The 14,998-nt window shown below is 39.4% G+C and overlaps 1 protein-coding gene across 2 annotated transcripts in view; it reads left to right on the top strand.

Moving 5' to 3' along the window:
* Positions 1-9,055, top strand: part of LOC102038164 (dipeptidase 2) — a 9,776-nt gene extending 721 nt beyond the window's left edge. The window contains exons 2-11 of one of the 2 annotated variants that reach the window (XM_031058466.1): positions 1,127-1,407; positions 2,198-2,324; positions 2,830-2,933; positions 3,249-3,390; positions 3,844-3,913; positions 4,416-4,592; positions 5,099-5,186; positions 5,778-5,853; positions 7,489-7,624; positions 8,870-9,055. In XM_031058466.1, the coding sequence (XP_030914326.1) occupies positions 2,311-2,324; positions 2,830-2,933; positions 3,249-3,390; positions 3,844-3,913; positions 4,416-4,592; positions 5,099-5,186; positions 5,778-5,853; positions 7,489-7,624; positions 8,870-9,055 (993 nt within the window). In that variant the 5' untranslated portion in view covers positions 1,127-1,407; positions 2,198-2,310. Of the gene's footprint in view, positions 1-1,126; positions 1,408-2,197; positions 2,325-2,803; positions 2,934-3,248; positions 3,391-3,843; positions 3,914-4,415; positions 4,593-5,098; positions 5,187-5,777; positions 5,854-7,488; positions 7,625-8,869 lie in introns of both variants that reach the window. The other variant, XM_005422794.1, reaches the window with a different exon arrangement.
* Positions 9,056-14,998: the final 5,943 nt, after the last annotated feature.

Genomic DNA, 14,998 nt, shown 5'->3' with positions numbered 1-14,998 from the left:
GTTGAATTCAGGAAAAAATTGTAATTTCTTTTTGTAAAATCTACAGTGTGTATCAGTTTTTATAGCCTCAGAACAGTTTTATTGTGTGAAAAAGGTTTGCTACATTTTCATTAAGCAGTTTGAACTGACATGTTATATGATCCTCAACATGTATATGAGGCCAGAGCAGATAATAAGCTATAAAATCTTAATTTTTCCTTTAGAGTCCTTTTGTCAGGATCTGACAGAGCTCTAGAGATTCAGGCTGCAGATCTGTCCTATGTTTTGGGCTTGAAGAATTTGCAACCAAAACATGCCTACAGAAACTAATTTTCCTTTGTGGTACTAACTTGTCAGAATTCTTCTGCTTGGGCAGTTTTTTGACCTTGTCTTTTTAACATTTCACATGCTGAGCTGCCACAAACAAATGTAACATTTTCTAGATTAGAGATACAAAGACTTTTTTCCCTGTGGTAACAGAGTCTGCATTTGTGGTGAAAGGGTAAGTCTGTATTTGTGCTTTGACATTTGAGGGAAATCTCTATGGTTGCCACAGAGCAGAAAAGAAACAGCTTCTGATTGCTCTCTAAACTTAATGGTTTTGTAGAAGTGCTGTGCCACTGAAGTTTTTGGATCTCACAATGCATGTATATTTCTGATGCATATTTATGAAAGAAAAACATCTAAGACTCTACTGCTATCAGAGGAAGGATTTTGAGGATGGTTTTGTTTCTAGCAATCACTGTTCCTTTCATCCCATCTGATGTTCTGTGTGGTTTAAGTTCACTTCTCAACTTTCTCAGAAAACAGTTTCTGTGCTCATTTCAGGGTGACATTTCCCACAGAAAGAGAACAAGCAAGTTAACATAATGAGAAAACTGATCTTCTTCTGCTGTTTTGGAAGCTGGTTTTGGGAGCTGTGAGTCCAAGGTGTAGCAGGCTCAGCTGCAGCTCTGACTGAGCAGTTGGTTCCCTTCAGCTCTGAGCTGGTGGCAGCAGCAGAGTTTAAGGAGAGGTCATATGTGCAAGAGCACAAATAGCCAGAGACCCTAAAATCTTTGGGACAATGTAGCAGCTTCAGAGTTTCCAATGCTACCTTCCCTTCCGTTTACTATTATTTCTTTGTTTTTTTTCTTTCCTCCTCCAGAATTCACAGCAGCCTTACCAGGAGGGGCATTCAGCTCTGCCTGCACTGTTAAGCCTACAGTCTCTGCAGGCTGGAAATTTTGCTGCTTCATTGTCATCAGTGAACAACTGTGGTATCCCTGTGCTCTAGCACTTTTTCCACTGGAAAATAGAAAAGAAGAGAAATATGGCAAAGTTATTGTGGCTGCTGATGTTCTTTTCTGATATTGTGCCATTCAGCTGTGAGAAATCAATGAGAGAAAGAGCTATTGAGCTGATGCAAGATGCACGTTTGATTGATGGGTATATAAAATACATTCAATGAAATCCTCTTTGTGAGTCTGACAAGTGAGGAAGAAACGCTGAAGTGTCAGATTAGCAGAGACATGGGCTGTTATGAGCACACAGCACTGAGCTGCCATTGCAGTGATCCACTGGGAAGGAATTTTGGTTCAGAGGGTCCTTAATGTAGGATTGTGTTACCCTAAGCACCATTTTGATTTTCTGGCCAGGTGTCATGGTTTAACCCTAGCTGGCAACTGAGCCCCACACAACCCTTGCTCACTTGTCCCTCTGGTGGGATGAGGGAGAGGATCAGAAAAGTGAGAAAACTTGTGAGTTGAGACACAGACAGCTTAATAAGGAAAGCAAAAGCTATGCACAAACAGAGCAAGACAAGGAATTCATTCTTCCCATGACTAAGGCATTCAGCCATCCCCAGGAAGCAAGGCTCCATCACACATAACATTTTCTTAGAAAGATGAACATCAGGATTCTGAATGTCCCCTGCCTTCCTTCTTCTTCCAAACTTTAGATGCTGAGCATATGGTCAGGAATATCCTTTGGCCAGCTGGGGTCAGCTGTCTCAGCTGTGTCCATTCCCAATTTATTGTACACCCCCAACCTGATCACTGGTGGGATTGGGGGAGAAGCAGAAAAGGCAGAAAATAAGAGAGACTTTTAGGCATCTATTGCTGGAAGGATTATTGGCAATTAATGGTCTAAGGGACTCCAAACGGTGGAAGAAATTACACTTGGGTTAGAAAGGGAACAATTTATTTCTATTACAAGCCCTGTTTGTTTTCCATTCTAGCCACAATGACTTTGTACTGCAGCTGAGAATACTTTACCAAAATAAAATCAGTGGAGTCAACTTAAGAGAACTCAACAGGACCCACACAAACCTTGCAAAACTTCAGGCTGGTTATGTGGGAGCTCAGGTATGTTCTGCTGTGGTGGTGGGGCTCAGAACATATTTCTACATTTGCTTCCCTCCTAGCCCTGATTTTGGTTCTTTATGTTGAAAAAGAAAACAATAATAGAACTGAAAAGCCACAGACATTCTTTCATGACAGTTGTGTTTCAAAAGTTTGGGTTTTATAATTCAGGTACTCTTAGTCAAAAGAGCAGCCTTTGTTTTGTGATATATAAATTAAAGGAAGCTTATACTTGCTTTCCTGCATGTACTGTGGAGTAGCTGAGTGTACCAGGAGGCTTTAATCTGGACTGGGTGCTTTTTTGTCTGGAGTGGGTGCTCTTGCCTTGCATCTTAACCCTTTCTTTGAGGAAAAAGCTGCAGTGGCAACTCCCTTGTAAACTGCAGGAAGTTATTTTGGTCTGTGCTCCTGAACTATGAGCAAACAGAATTTTCTAAGTCAAAACACAAGTTACCTGGTTCACTTGTCAATGTCTCTTTCAGTTTTGGTCAGTGTATGTTCTTTGCAGCGCTCAGAACAAGGATGCTGTGCGCCTGACCTTAGAGCAAATCGATGTTGTTAAGAGGATGTGTAACAGCTATGAAGAGCTGGAACTTGTGATGACTTCCCAAGGTGAAGCTCCTTCTTGTAAAGGAATTTTTTAAAATGTGATCGCAGGAGGTGTGCTCAGAGAGATGCAAGCAGACAAGTTGTCCTGTTTTAAAGAGTAACTTCAACATTTCCTCTGAACCACAGCCATTGACTGTGCACAGCCCTGGTCCATTACAGTCATGAGAAAATTTGCCATATAAGCATGTACTCTGTAAGCTCCAGTTCTATGAAAATGTCTTTATTATTGCCTGCAATTTACACAGACCTTTGCTGTTTGGTACTGCTGGCTTCTTATCTGTCATGGAATTTGGAAATATCTCCCTCTGTGTTTTCCAGGTATCTCTGACAGTAGAAGGATTGCATGTTTGATTGGAATAGAGGGTGGCCACTCCATTGACAGCAGCATGGCTGCACTGAGGATGTACTATGACTTGGGGGTTCGTTACATGACTCTAACACACACCTGCAACACTCCTTGGTAACTATTGTGCATATTTTTGTGTGACTGTCTAATGCAAAGGAGTGGCAGCTGCATGATGGGAGAACTATGGATTCAGACATAAACTTATGCTGTGAAAGACTTTGAACCAATTCAAGGTGATAGGTTTTGGGGATAAATGGTTTTCTCTGTATATGGTGGGAGAATACATCCATTATGTAGTGCTTGTTATGATCATAACTCAGGCATTTGACAATCTGCTTGTCTTAAATTCCTTCACAAAAATCAACATTAGTGGACCTGAAAGCAGTTATGAACATAAAAAGCACTGCCTGAACAAGATTTCTATTACGTAGCTCATTATCCCCATATTTGTGGGGCTATGTGACATTGCAGTAATTTTTCTTTTTTGTAGTGCAAGAGTTTTCAGCTGCTGATACTGTATTCTCCAGAATAATAAAATGTTTCTTCTCCCTCACTCCCCTTTTTAAGGTCTGAATCATCATCTAAAGGAGTACACAACTTTTATCCTAGTGTTATTGGTCTGACTGCATTTGGCCAAGTAAGGATCTCTTTCAAATGCTAATCTGGGCAATCTGTCATGCAACTAACAACTTCTGGCCTTATCTTCTCAAAAGCAAACTGACATTAAAAATTAATTACTGAAAGTTCTTGATAGTTAGGAGATGACCAGGATTTAGTCAAACCAAATTCCTTGTGATTTTTCTTAGGGTAAAAGAAGTGTTAGATTTAATTACAATTGTTGAAATACAGATTAGATGTATGAATTCATATGTGCAAGCAGTAAAATGTGAATAACACTTTCAATGACTTATTTTAGATTGACTAAGTTTTCTAAGTTTTGAGCATGTGGTGGCATGCTGGGTAATTTTGAGTGAATAAATCACTAATTAATTAATAGGTACATAGCAACCAATACAGGCACAGCATGTTTGTGACTAGCTGACAGATGCAGAATTAATCTATCTGTTTCCATACACCAGCCAAACAGCTTCCTTTCAGGAAACTTAATACTGACACTGTTGTTTGTGCATCTGTTTTAGGAAGTGGTAAAGGAGATGAATCGCCTGGGTATGCTGATAGATTTATCTCACACCTCATACTCCACTGTAAAAGCTGCACTCAACATCTCAAAAGCACCAGTAATTTTCAGCCACTCGGCAGCATTTTCTGTTTGTAATCACTCAAGAAATGTTCCTGATGATATCCTCCAGCAACTGGTGAGTGATATAGTTCTTGGGTTTGTTTTTGGAGGAAGGAATTTGTTGGTTTTACTTCTTGGGGGTTTTGTTTTTTGTTTTAATGGCAATGTTTGCATGGGCTGCAGAAAACGTGCATTCAAATCATGATGTTTACTTTCCACCTCCTCATTCCTGAATTTGATTTAGAAGCAGATCCTTGAGCAGCAGCTTACAATTGCTTCTGAGGAATTTTCTTTGGGTTGTGTTTAGCCTTTGACTACAAAAATGAAGTGTTTGCAAATACTTTGAAATTCTGGTTGAGTTTGTTTGATGTAGTCACTGCACTTCCACTGATTCAGTCTACATGAAAGTAAAATGAACCCAGGGGAAAGGACAGGGAGGCAAAGCCTTGTGTTGCCATCTGAACTTTGACTTAGTGTTGCTGTTCTCACTGGTGGATGGGTGTAGAAGATTCTACATAAGATGCCCACGAAGTTTGCAGGGCACGAGTGTTCACTCATCACCTGTCTCTTCATATCTTTCAGAAAATGAACAAGGGAATTATCATGGTGAATTTCAATGCAGATGTACTGGCCTGTGGCAGAAAAGTTGTTAATATTTCTACCCTTGCAGGTTTGATGTTTATGTACTGTAGTTTTTGTGGGTTCTACAAATTTGTATGAATTCTGTGAATATCCTGGGGCATGCATCGTTTTCAAGGCTGTGTAAATGACACTGCTTGTTTATTCCATCCACACCTTAGCCCAGCTCTAGGTACCTTCTGAGCTAATACTCATTAAACAATAACAAGAGGTACAAGATGTGTGTGTAGCTGGAGGACACGATGCTCACAAACAGAGCCAACAACCATTAATCCCAAAGTAGTTGTTACTTTCTGGAAAACACCTTAAGCCTAAGTAATTAAGAGTGGGAAACATAGGTGTGTAATGGATAATGAAAATTCTATTGGTATAATTGGGCTGCTTGTTAGGAATGAATGCACTGTGATGATCATGTCTCTTTCCTCATTTGCATTTCATCAGTGCAGCTGTAATTTTGAAGGTTGCTGCCTGATGGGGTGTCTTTGGACTTTTTTAAAAAGGATTTGATGAAGATCCACGATTAAGGAGAGCTGTTACCCAGTGCCAATATATGTGAGCTGTAATATTTCTTTTTTGTTTTTGCTAGGTGCTTAGATGTTGTTTTCTTGATATTTTCTTTCAGATCATTTTGACCATATAAAGGAAATTGCAGGCTCAGAATCAATAGGAATTGGTGCTGACTACGATGGAGTGGAACGGTGAGTAATGTTGTACAAACATTGACATCTGCTCCTTAAATTATGTGGGTTTTGGTTCATTTAAGGGAGAGAAAGAAGGCAGACTAAGAAAAACTGGTATCAGATTATCTTGTAAAGAACACTAACCCAAGTTTTATGAAAGAGGGGCACAATAATTCCTTTTCAGAACTGTATGAAGCAGTGCTACAGATGGATCCTCATGCCCTCTGAACTCTGAAGCCATGTGTTCTAGGTGGTGATTTGGGCACACAAAAGGAGTGATAGAGGTTGTTTTTCTCCAAAAGCCACAATGAATGACAGAAAAGCTGCCTCAACCCTATATGATAAATGGTTCAGTCTAGAGAGGAGCTGCAGAACTCTTTCCTCCACTCTCCTTGGGAAAAGCCCAAAGAGTCTGGGTGCTGTGGAACCACTCCTGCTTTTGAGAAGTGTTTGAGACAAGCAGAGCCTGGTGAGCAGCCTACCACGAAAGCTGTCCTCACTCCTGGAAAGCTGCAGTTACAGCACAGGAAAAAAACGCACATTGGGTGGCATTTGCTGCTATAACCTTAAACTTTTTTTTTCTTTTTATCTTTCTGTTAAATCATTATCTCCTTTTTCTTTTTTCTTTTTCTCCTGGAGTCAGGCCTGCTTGGGAATGAAAGTCAGAGTCAGGCCCCCATCTGTAAAGTACAAACACAAACCCATTGTGTCAGCTCCCATGATATCATAGCTTTGAAATGGTTATGTTCAAAATAAAAACACAGTTTGCAAGAAAACTGTGATTCATTTTATCATGAATTTTCTCGAAGACCATCAGTTAAATTGGTGGTGGAGTTGTTAAGGTCCTAATTCCTGCTAGTACTGCCACAGATTTTTTGAGATATGCTTATCAGCATACCTTCATGGAACAGAAGAGTAACAAAAAAATTAGTCATCTCAAAACAACATCAACGTCTCATGGAAATACAATTTAAAACAGCTGTTTAATGCAGGTTTTGCAGCTTTTTATTTCTAAATTCTTTTTATTCTGACAAGAATAAGCACAAGGCATAGATCAGTTTTGCTTTTTTGTAATTTCTTCAGTAGAGGGCTCTGCCTTCCACTGCCTAAACAATTGGCTTAATTCAAACTAATATTCAAACCAATATTATTATTCTAATTTGGGTATTTTTTTGTAAATAGTTTGTAAACAACAGAGTCCACAAAATTGCCTGCAACTCCATCATGTGTTTGCAGGCTTCCTTCTGTTCTCAGTTACACAAGTGGATTGCCCCAACTTCATCTGTGATGCAGCTGCTTCCTCTTACTCTGAAGTCCTGATGGAACTATGTGTATGGTGTGGATTACCATACACATGAATTTCTGGTTATTTTTTCCCCTTTTGTCCTTATATCCTCCTATGTTCTTATTTTGCCTCTATAGAAGTGAATCTTCATTCCAGTTGTGTTCTGTTTATTGGGTCCTATTTGAAGAAAAACACTTTTGTTGTCTCCTAGTCCTGTTTCTGTTTGTCAGCTGAATTCTTAGAGGAAGAATTGGGTCCAAAGTCAGCTCACTTCAAAAGTCAATATGTGCAAAAGACTAATTAAAACCCTTTTTCTCCAATTTGCCAGTGATGTGTGTTGAATGTTCTTGTGTGACTCTTGCCAACAGCTTTCCCGAGGGATTGGAAGATGTCTCTAAATACCCTTCTTTGATAGAGGAACTTCTTAGAAGAGGATGGACTGAAGCTGAATTGAAAGGAGTCTTAAGGGAGAACTTTCTCCGTGTCTTCAGGGAAGTAGAAAATGTAAGACTAAAATCCATATTGAATCTTGATTCTTACCAAGAGGGAAAGATGAACTGTTGGTGTTTTGTTGTTTATTTTTTGGGTGGGTTTTTTCTTTGTTTTTTTCCCAATTGTATGTGTTTTGTTTTGGAGAGGTTTTTTTTTTCAATGAGAGAGGGAATGTAAGCACCTAATTCAGTAAATCCAAACGCTGGGAAAGAAACCAAGATGGCAAGAGAGCGTTAGCAGCATAAAGGAAAACGAGAGAGAGCAGACAAAGCTCTTTGGAAGTTTTTCTCTCTGCAGTAATCTGATAAGCACACATCAGTGACTTCTAAATGGAATCACTTCATGGTTTGGAGAAGCTGCGGATGTCCCAGCATCACAGTCTGGCTGTGTTCGCTGGGGCAGCAAGGAATGTTGACTCCTGCAAATCAATTTAATTCTTGTCATGGGATTGGGCTGCTGTTCAAAAGGCTTCGGCCATGGCCATGTCACTAACAAGCCATAAACATAACAACTAGATCCCAATGAGCTTTAAGTATAAACGGTAGAAGTGAATCCAGAAGGATGAGGGAGGAGAGGAGGGAAGGAGACTGGATAAGAGTAGGGCCCCCTCAATGGTAACTTTTACAAATGCTTCTGCTGAAACTTCCAGACTGCTTGCCTCCTACTGTTTTTATTGACAGGGATAGGTAAGTAGATATTACACACAAAGCCTTATAGACAACAGATATTTCAGTCACCTTTCTTCCACTCATCTTTTTGGGCATGTTGGATGAACTGAAATTAGTGAAATTTATACTATTCCAGTTAACCTGCCAAAATATCTCCATAATGCTGACCTCACTGTGTGGCAGACTGATAATATGAAGAGCCTCAAATTGACCATTCCTAACCAATCTGTGGGATTTAGTAATGTTTTTTCCCTTCTAAATTAGAGATGTTGAAGTTCTGTCTTGAGAGTGAGAAGCTCTTGAGAGCTCCTTTCAGGGAAGAAAGTTCATGAGTTTGTTTTCTCCATATGTGGAGAGAGCCAAGACAAAGAGCAGCCAGACCTGTGACTCTTGCCTGTAATGTGCTGAATTCTGGGAAGTGCTTCATAGGAATGCAAACAACAGAATAATGATATTGATTTCCTCACACTCAGATGTGGTTTTGCAATACAGCTTGAGTTGGGTAAATAGCATTGAATTTGCTAGCTGCATAAAGGTTTTTGCTGTTGTGCCAGTGTGGCTTTCAGGGACAACTTTTGAATTTTTGTAGGTGCGGAACGATTTTGCAGTAATGGGCGTAGGTGAGAGTGAAATTCTGCAAGAAGCAAAACATTCCTGTCGCCTAGACCTACGTAAGCCTCAGCCTCAGCCATCCAGGTCCTTTGGATTTCCTTCTGTGGCACAACCTTTCAGTCTGACACTTGGATCATGTTTAATGCTGTATTATGTATCATAAGATTATGGAGTCTAGAGGGATTTTTGGAATGCTCTGCAATGCAGCTACTTATCTTTCTGTGATTCGTTAACGGAAGACTATAATACATTTTAAACATAATTTCTATAAATTCATCTGCATATTTGAAAAGTCATGTAAATTATAAATGATGTAGCAAAAGTGTTTAGAATTTGAAGTGATAAATTCTGTATCACCTCCTGGTTGGACCAGGACCAACATTGTTAATGGAAAATATTCACATTTAAAGAATAAATTCTGTAATACTCGATGCATGGTTTTGGTACCCATATTGTGGAATAAAGAATGGAGTCCAGGACCAGCAGTTTCACACAGGGACTAGAGATTATGATTAAGACATCTGTGCCAAGTAGTTTTCAAATATTGCTTCTTGCCAAGTAGTTTTCAAATATTGCTTCTTGTTAAATCATACAACTTCCATCAATATTTGATGGCTTACCCAGAGAAGACCATCCCCTGCCATATGGAGAAAAATGCTTTTTTGGTTTGCTTGGGGTTTTGTTTTCTTTTTTAAGATGACAAGATGAGTGACAAGCCTATTCTAGCTTGAACTGCATGCCTACAAGTAGCTCTAGAGACCCATCCTGCAGTACTAAACTCCTGTTTTTGAACCCTGACCAGGACAGTGGGCAACTGGACAATTACTGAAGGGTAGAGGCAGATCTCTTACATTCAGGTGCAGGCAATGCTGTAGATACTTTTCTATAATTTGAGGAGAACTGTTTGCAGCATTTTCATGATGATGGGAACAAGAACAAGTCAGGACAAAGCAGGAATTCTGGCTAGCAAGAGGATTGTGGAAATCTTTTTGACATTTAAACAATTATCCTTATCAATAACATGTTTTATTATTTCATTTCTATTCCAGCTGGCTAAAATCAGACCGTGGTCAGTGGATTCATAGACATGAAATTAGACAGGGATCTTTTTATTTTAAATCTGCTGGTTTGGCCTTTGGAATACGTTTTGAAATACACAAGGTATGCGGGGATAGAAGCTCCTTTTGCAGAGAAGAGCATATATTGAAATAGGCCTGCTTTTCGTAGGCTCAAAACTGACATTTTAGTCAAATATACTGAGATTTATTATGAAATTATAAGATGGCAGCACCACATCTTTGTAGGGTCAGTTCCAGCTTGCTGGTAAATGCTTTCCCATGATACTTGCTGTTAATGGTGATTTTATGATACCAGTTTTTATTTACTAATATGACATCTACAGAATTTAGACTTAGTGTAGAATAAAAGCCCTGTAATTGATCTAAGGAAAGCATTTGTAAACACACAAAGTATTCAACAACAAGAGAAGGCTGAGCATGAACAGGATGAAACACAGCACATTAGTTTTTTTCTAGAGGAATTTGAGACTGTTCCTACCATCCATTTCTGTACTCTCTGTACAGGTAGGGTTTCTGGAAGGACCTTGTTCTTTTATAGCATCAAAATTAAGCTTCATTAATTTTTTTATAAGACAGTTTCTTTGATAAATATATTTTAATTATACTTCTGTACGTCACCAAATTCTTTACAAGTCATGGGAAACAATCTAGTTGCACAGAAGCCAACTTTAAAAGAATAGTTTCTCAATAAATACTGATCCTGGATATGCATGTAGAAAGAGGAATTACTAATTCAGAAGTCTGGCCTCCCTGATATTGCTTGACTGTAATGAGAACTGGTTTTACTGGTAAAATCATTAATTCAATAGGGCAAACATTTAATTCCCATCAGCACTTCTAATAGATTCATTTGAAAACTTCCATACATGGTCTCTTTTCTCAGAACTAGGGCTCTGATATTTGCTTCATTACACAAAATATAAGATGTTTCTTCATTCCTTCCAGCTGTTTTCTTTATACTGTGTTGTCACTTTACTGCCTGCTAATTTTTACTTTCTTTACCTTCCCATACTACAGTATGGACTAAATATATATATTCCTTTTCTTAAAGATACATAAAATACTTTTCTATGACTCATCTATAATGTATTGCACTTGTTTGTTGACTGTGCAACAAGTAATTTGTAACCTTGTGGCAAAACAGGGACATGAAATTTCAATAAAATATTGTTTAAAATTGTGTAAGGATACTGGTGTAATCTCACAAAACAGTGTAGATGTTCAGAGGCCTATGGGACCCTGAAAGAACCTCACACCCCTGTGGCAGAAAGAAGGCCAGAGTAACATGAGGACTCTGGGTCAATGACAAAGGGAAGGGTTACCCTTCAAGCCCCTGCTTGAAATTCAAGTAGGTTTAATCCTCGATGAAGGCAGTCAGCCTCATCTAAATTCAGATCCTGCTAAACCCATCCCAGCAAGTGCCCATGGGAAGGGATGAGTCACTGTGAGTCCATGAGGACAGTGGTACCTGCAGCAAATCCCTGCTCCAGCTGTCAAGGCACGGAGAACAAGGCAAAAGGGGAACCAGGTGGGGCTCCTGCATCAGGGTTAGGATAACCTCTGCCTCACAGCACTTCTCACACATTTGTGATCTAAAAGTCTCTTTTCCACTACCATTTACAATGTTAATTCAGAATGCTTCAAATAAACCGCTTGTGAGAAACAAAATCAGAAGGCAAAACCAACAGATGAAATCTTGTGCACTGATTATCCGTTATCTAGCTTATTTAATATCTGCAGCTAATTTATTTTTCTTAAACGACCAAAACCATACAACTAGAAGCATGGTAGGAAGGCATCTTATTAGAAATTAATTTCAAAAGTAAAACCATGTAAGATACAGCTGTGACTGCTCTCAGAAAAACTAGTGACCCTTCACTCTGGTGCCAGTGTCTCCAGCCCTGAGAACAACTTGTAGTCTTCACAACTCTGCATTTGTAACAACTCAAGCACAAAATGATTGTGCTCTGTTTTCTGCCTCCCAATGGGAGGATGATTCATGCTGCAATTGAATGCCTTTGCCCTGCCCCAATTAATAACAGCCATTTGCATTGGTAATTCAAATGCATTCAAGTTCAGCTGACAGATTCTATTATGGCTGCTGGTATCAGAAGTACCAGATGTAATTGAGATGCCAACTTTGTAATAAGCTCTGTTGGCTGCCAGATGAAAGAATGCAAGTCATGACTTACCTCTTTTAAATAATGAGTTGTGCTAACATGCATTCTGAAAATATTTATTAGTATTTCTGTAAATCTCAAAATCTATGTACAATGAAGCACCTTAGGCTGATTTTCAAAAGACCCAAAGTTGAAGGCATCTTAAAAAATCAAAGGCTCATGCTTTTACATATGTGATATGAGCAGCCAAGTACAGGCATAATATTGATGCAGACTATTGATTTGGTTCTAAAAGGTTGGTGCCAGGGCCCTTCCCCCAGTACTATCCTTTTCCTGACTAATGAACTGTAGCATCCACAGAAATAAATAACTTCACTTCTGAGTTGTCCCATCTGGGCAAGGGGTGATGCTAGAAACCAAACCTCCAAAGTCTGCTGCTGGTCTGACACACATGACAGTTCTGTCACCTAAAATCTGAGCAGTTCAGCTCCTGTACCAAACTTCCACCCAGCAGGTGACTTGTCTGGGCCATGCAAGGACTCCTGCATGTTTTACATTGGATACAAACTACTCAGCTCTGCTGAACACCTACATTCCTCCTTGCATGTCCTTGAGTCGCTCAAGCAACGTGCCAGCATATTTCTGTTTCCAGATCAGCAAACACCGTGCATTAAGTCTAACCACCTACATGCATATGAGTTTATTAACTTTTGATTTTACACCAGAGGTGCAGTGAGCATCTGCCCCACAGAGCCAACTTTGCCAAGCCAGCTGTCACATCCCCTCTGCTGTGGGGTGAGGAGCAGGGCCCCAGCAGCTCATGCCAAAGCCAGCTGTGGCTGCTGCCCCGCTCTGTCCTTGGCTCCTGGAGACAGCACTGGTGTTTGTCTAAGCTGGTTCAGAGAGCTGGTCTTGCAGAAAACTTTTCTCCTTCAAGGGATGAGTTTCCCGCTGATGGTGTCAGTGATTGGGTTAACCGTGCTCATTGTCTGGGCAGGGGAGGAGTGAAAAACCAGAGTGAGACTGCAGCAACTTGGATTTCTTCCATTTGCTATTGAAAGCAGCAGTTCTGTTTGCTCTTCTCTGGATTTATACATATGGAAATGATCAAATTGCTTCCAATTCTGAAAACATAACATGTTTAAACTACAAAAGAATTAAATAACCAGAAGATTCTTCCCACTAATAGTGGCTTTTATTTGCTCTTAAGATTTGTTGGATTTAATTTGCAGACCTAGAGCAGTATTTTAGTTGATCTTCTGAACAATTTCCAGGGCAGACTGTGGTCCTGGATAACCCTGCTTTGACTGTTCTGGAAGGCTTGATTCAGTTGTTCAAGAATTATCTTTTTCTTTTTTTTTTTCTTCCTTTTTTTTTTCTAGTCTTCATTTTTTGTCTTGCTATCTTACCGAGAAGCCTTACATCTACATAGAAAAACCTGACATGGGAATGGTTATTTGCTGGTATTATAATTATCTTTTTTAAATCTTCTGACACCAGAGAAATGGAAAAAGTTCCTCACATTCATGTTTATTTATAACTTCATTATGACTTTTTTTTTTGTTTGCAAACAACAGCAACAACAAACCCCTCTTTCCAAAAACTGTGACTCAGTGAGGTATTGGACTTGGTTCAGTTGCTTCTCTGTCATGAGACAACAAATAGTGGAGGGGCGAAAAAACCCAAGCTAAGTAAACAAAGTTCAACATTTATCTTTCAACAGAAAAATGTGGCTGCTTCTAATTAAGGCTCTGGCCCCAACAATCAGAACTCAAATGAGAGGGCACTTAATTCTGCTCTTTTGCTGTTGTTTCTCCCCAGATCATTTTTTAAACTCCATTAAGATGATTTTTTCCTCTGTATAATGGATATTTTCCTCTGAAGCCCTTTCTCAGCACCTGGTCTATCTGTTTTCATAAAACATTTCTTTCATCAATTCTGCAATTAAAGGAAAATATAAAGCCCAAGAAACAAGAATTCAAGTTCCCCTGAGGATTGCTGCTGAGAAACAAAATAAAGATCAAACTAAGTGAGATTAAAACTGAAGGTAACACAAGTTTCATCACACAAGTCAAAAAAAGGCCTTTTTAGTCTAGAATACAAACATTTGAAAAAAGTTTAATACAGCTTTGGATTTGGATTAATCTTCCTGAGTTTCCTCCTGTAGGTAAACTCAGCATCTCAAGAATCTTGTCTAGGCCTGTGCGCGTTTTCCTCTCTGAGCCCTTTATTAAAAGTTAAATAGACCATGACAAATCTACGCATGCTAAAAATGCAACTGATATGAAAATTGATCCACAGAGTAGTATTTTTTTCCAGCATCTTAATTCTACAATAAAAATTACTGCCATGTTTAACAAGTTTGTTGTAGAAAACCTTGGTATAGTTGTTCTTCTTTGAATGTGCAGAACCTGGGTGAGTAGGAAAGAAATGGTATCTCAAGGACTAAGCAACTTTTTAGTTTCTAAAGATCAGATCAAGGTTTTTAGTAGAAATGGCTAGTCTGTGCATCAAATACAGTTATAAATAATTTTACAAGTGAAGCAGAAGTTCCTTAAAGTAAATAAACTTTGAAGGTAAGTGGCACCATAGTGTCCTCTTGTGGTCTTTTAATGTTCAAGCTGTGCTATGATTTCTAGCAGAATAGCAAAATTTCCAGTTGTCTTTAGCAAGAGCTTCTGTCTGGCTCAGTGTGGCCTTTCCTTGCCTCACTTTTCTCCTGGAAATGGCCTGTGGAGGATTGCACATTGCATCTCCTACAAGCATTTATTACATGGATGCTCCTGTCGTGGTCCTCTCCAAAGGATCTCTTCCTCTCCTTGCCATGGGCACTGGAGGCTGCTCTTTATGAGTGGGAAACCTTTACAGCCAGGCTGCCATTCCAGCCTGCTTTGCCCACAAGGCTGG

The sequence above is a fragment of the Geospiza fortis genome, unplaced genomic scaffold (assembly GCF_000277835.1).
Source record: "Geospiza fortis unplaced genomic scaffold, GeoFor_1.0 scaffold97, whole genome shotgun sequence".
NCBI classification, from domain to species: domain Eukaryota; kingdom Metazoa; phylum Chordata; class Aves; order Passeriformes; family Thraupidae; genus Geospiza; species Geospiza fortis.
The sequence above is the reverse complement of the archived record's forward strand: the minus strand, read 5'-3'. Positions and strand labels throughout refer to the sequence as shown.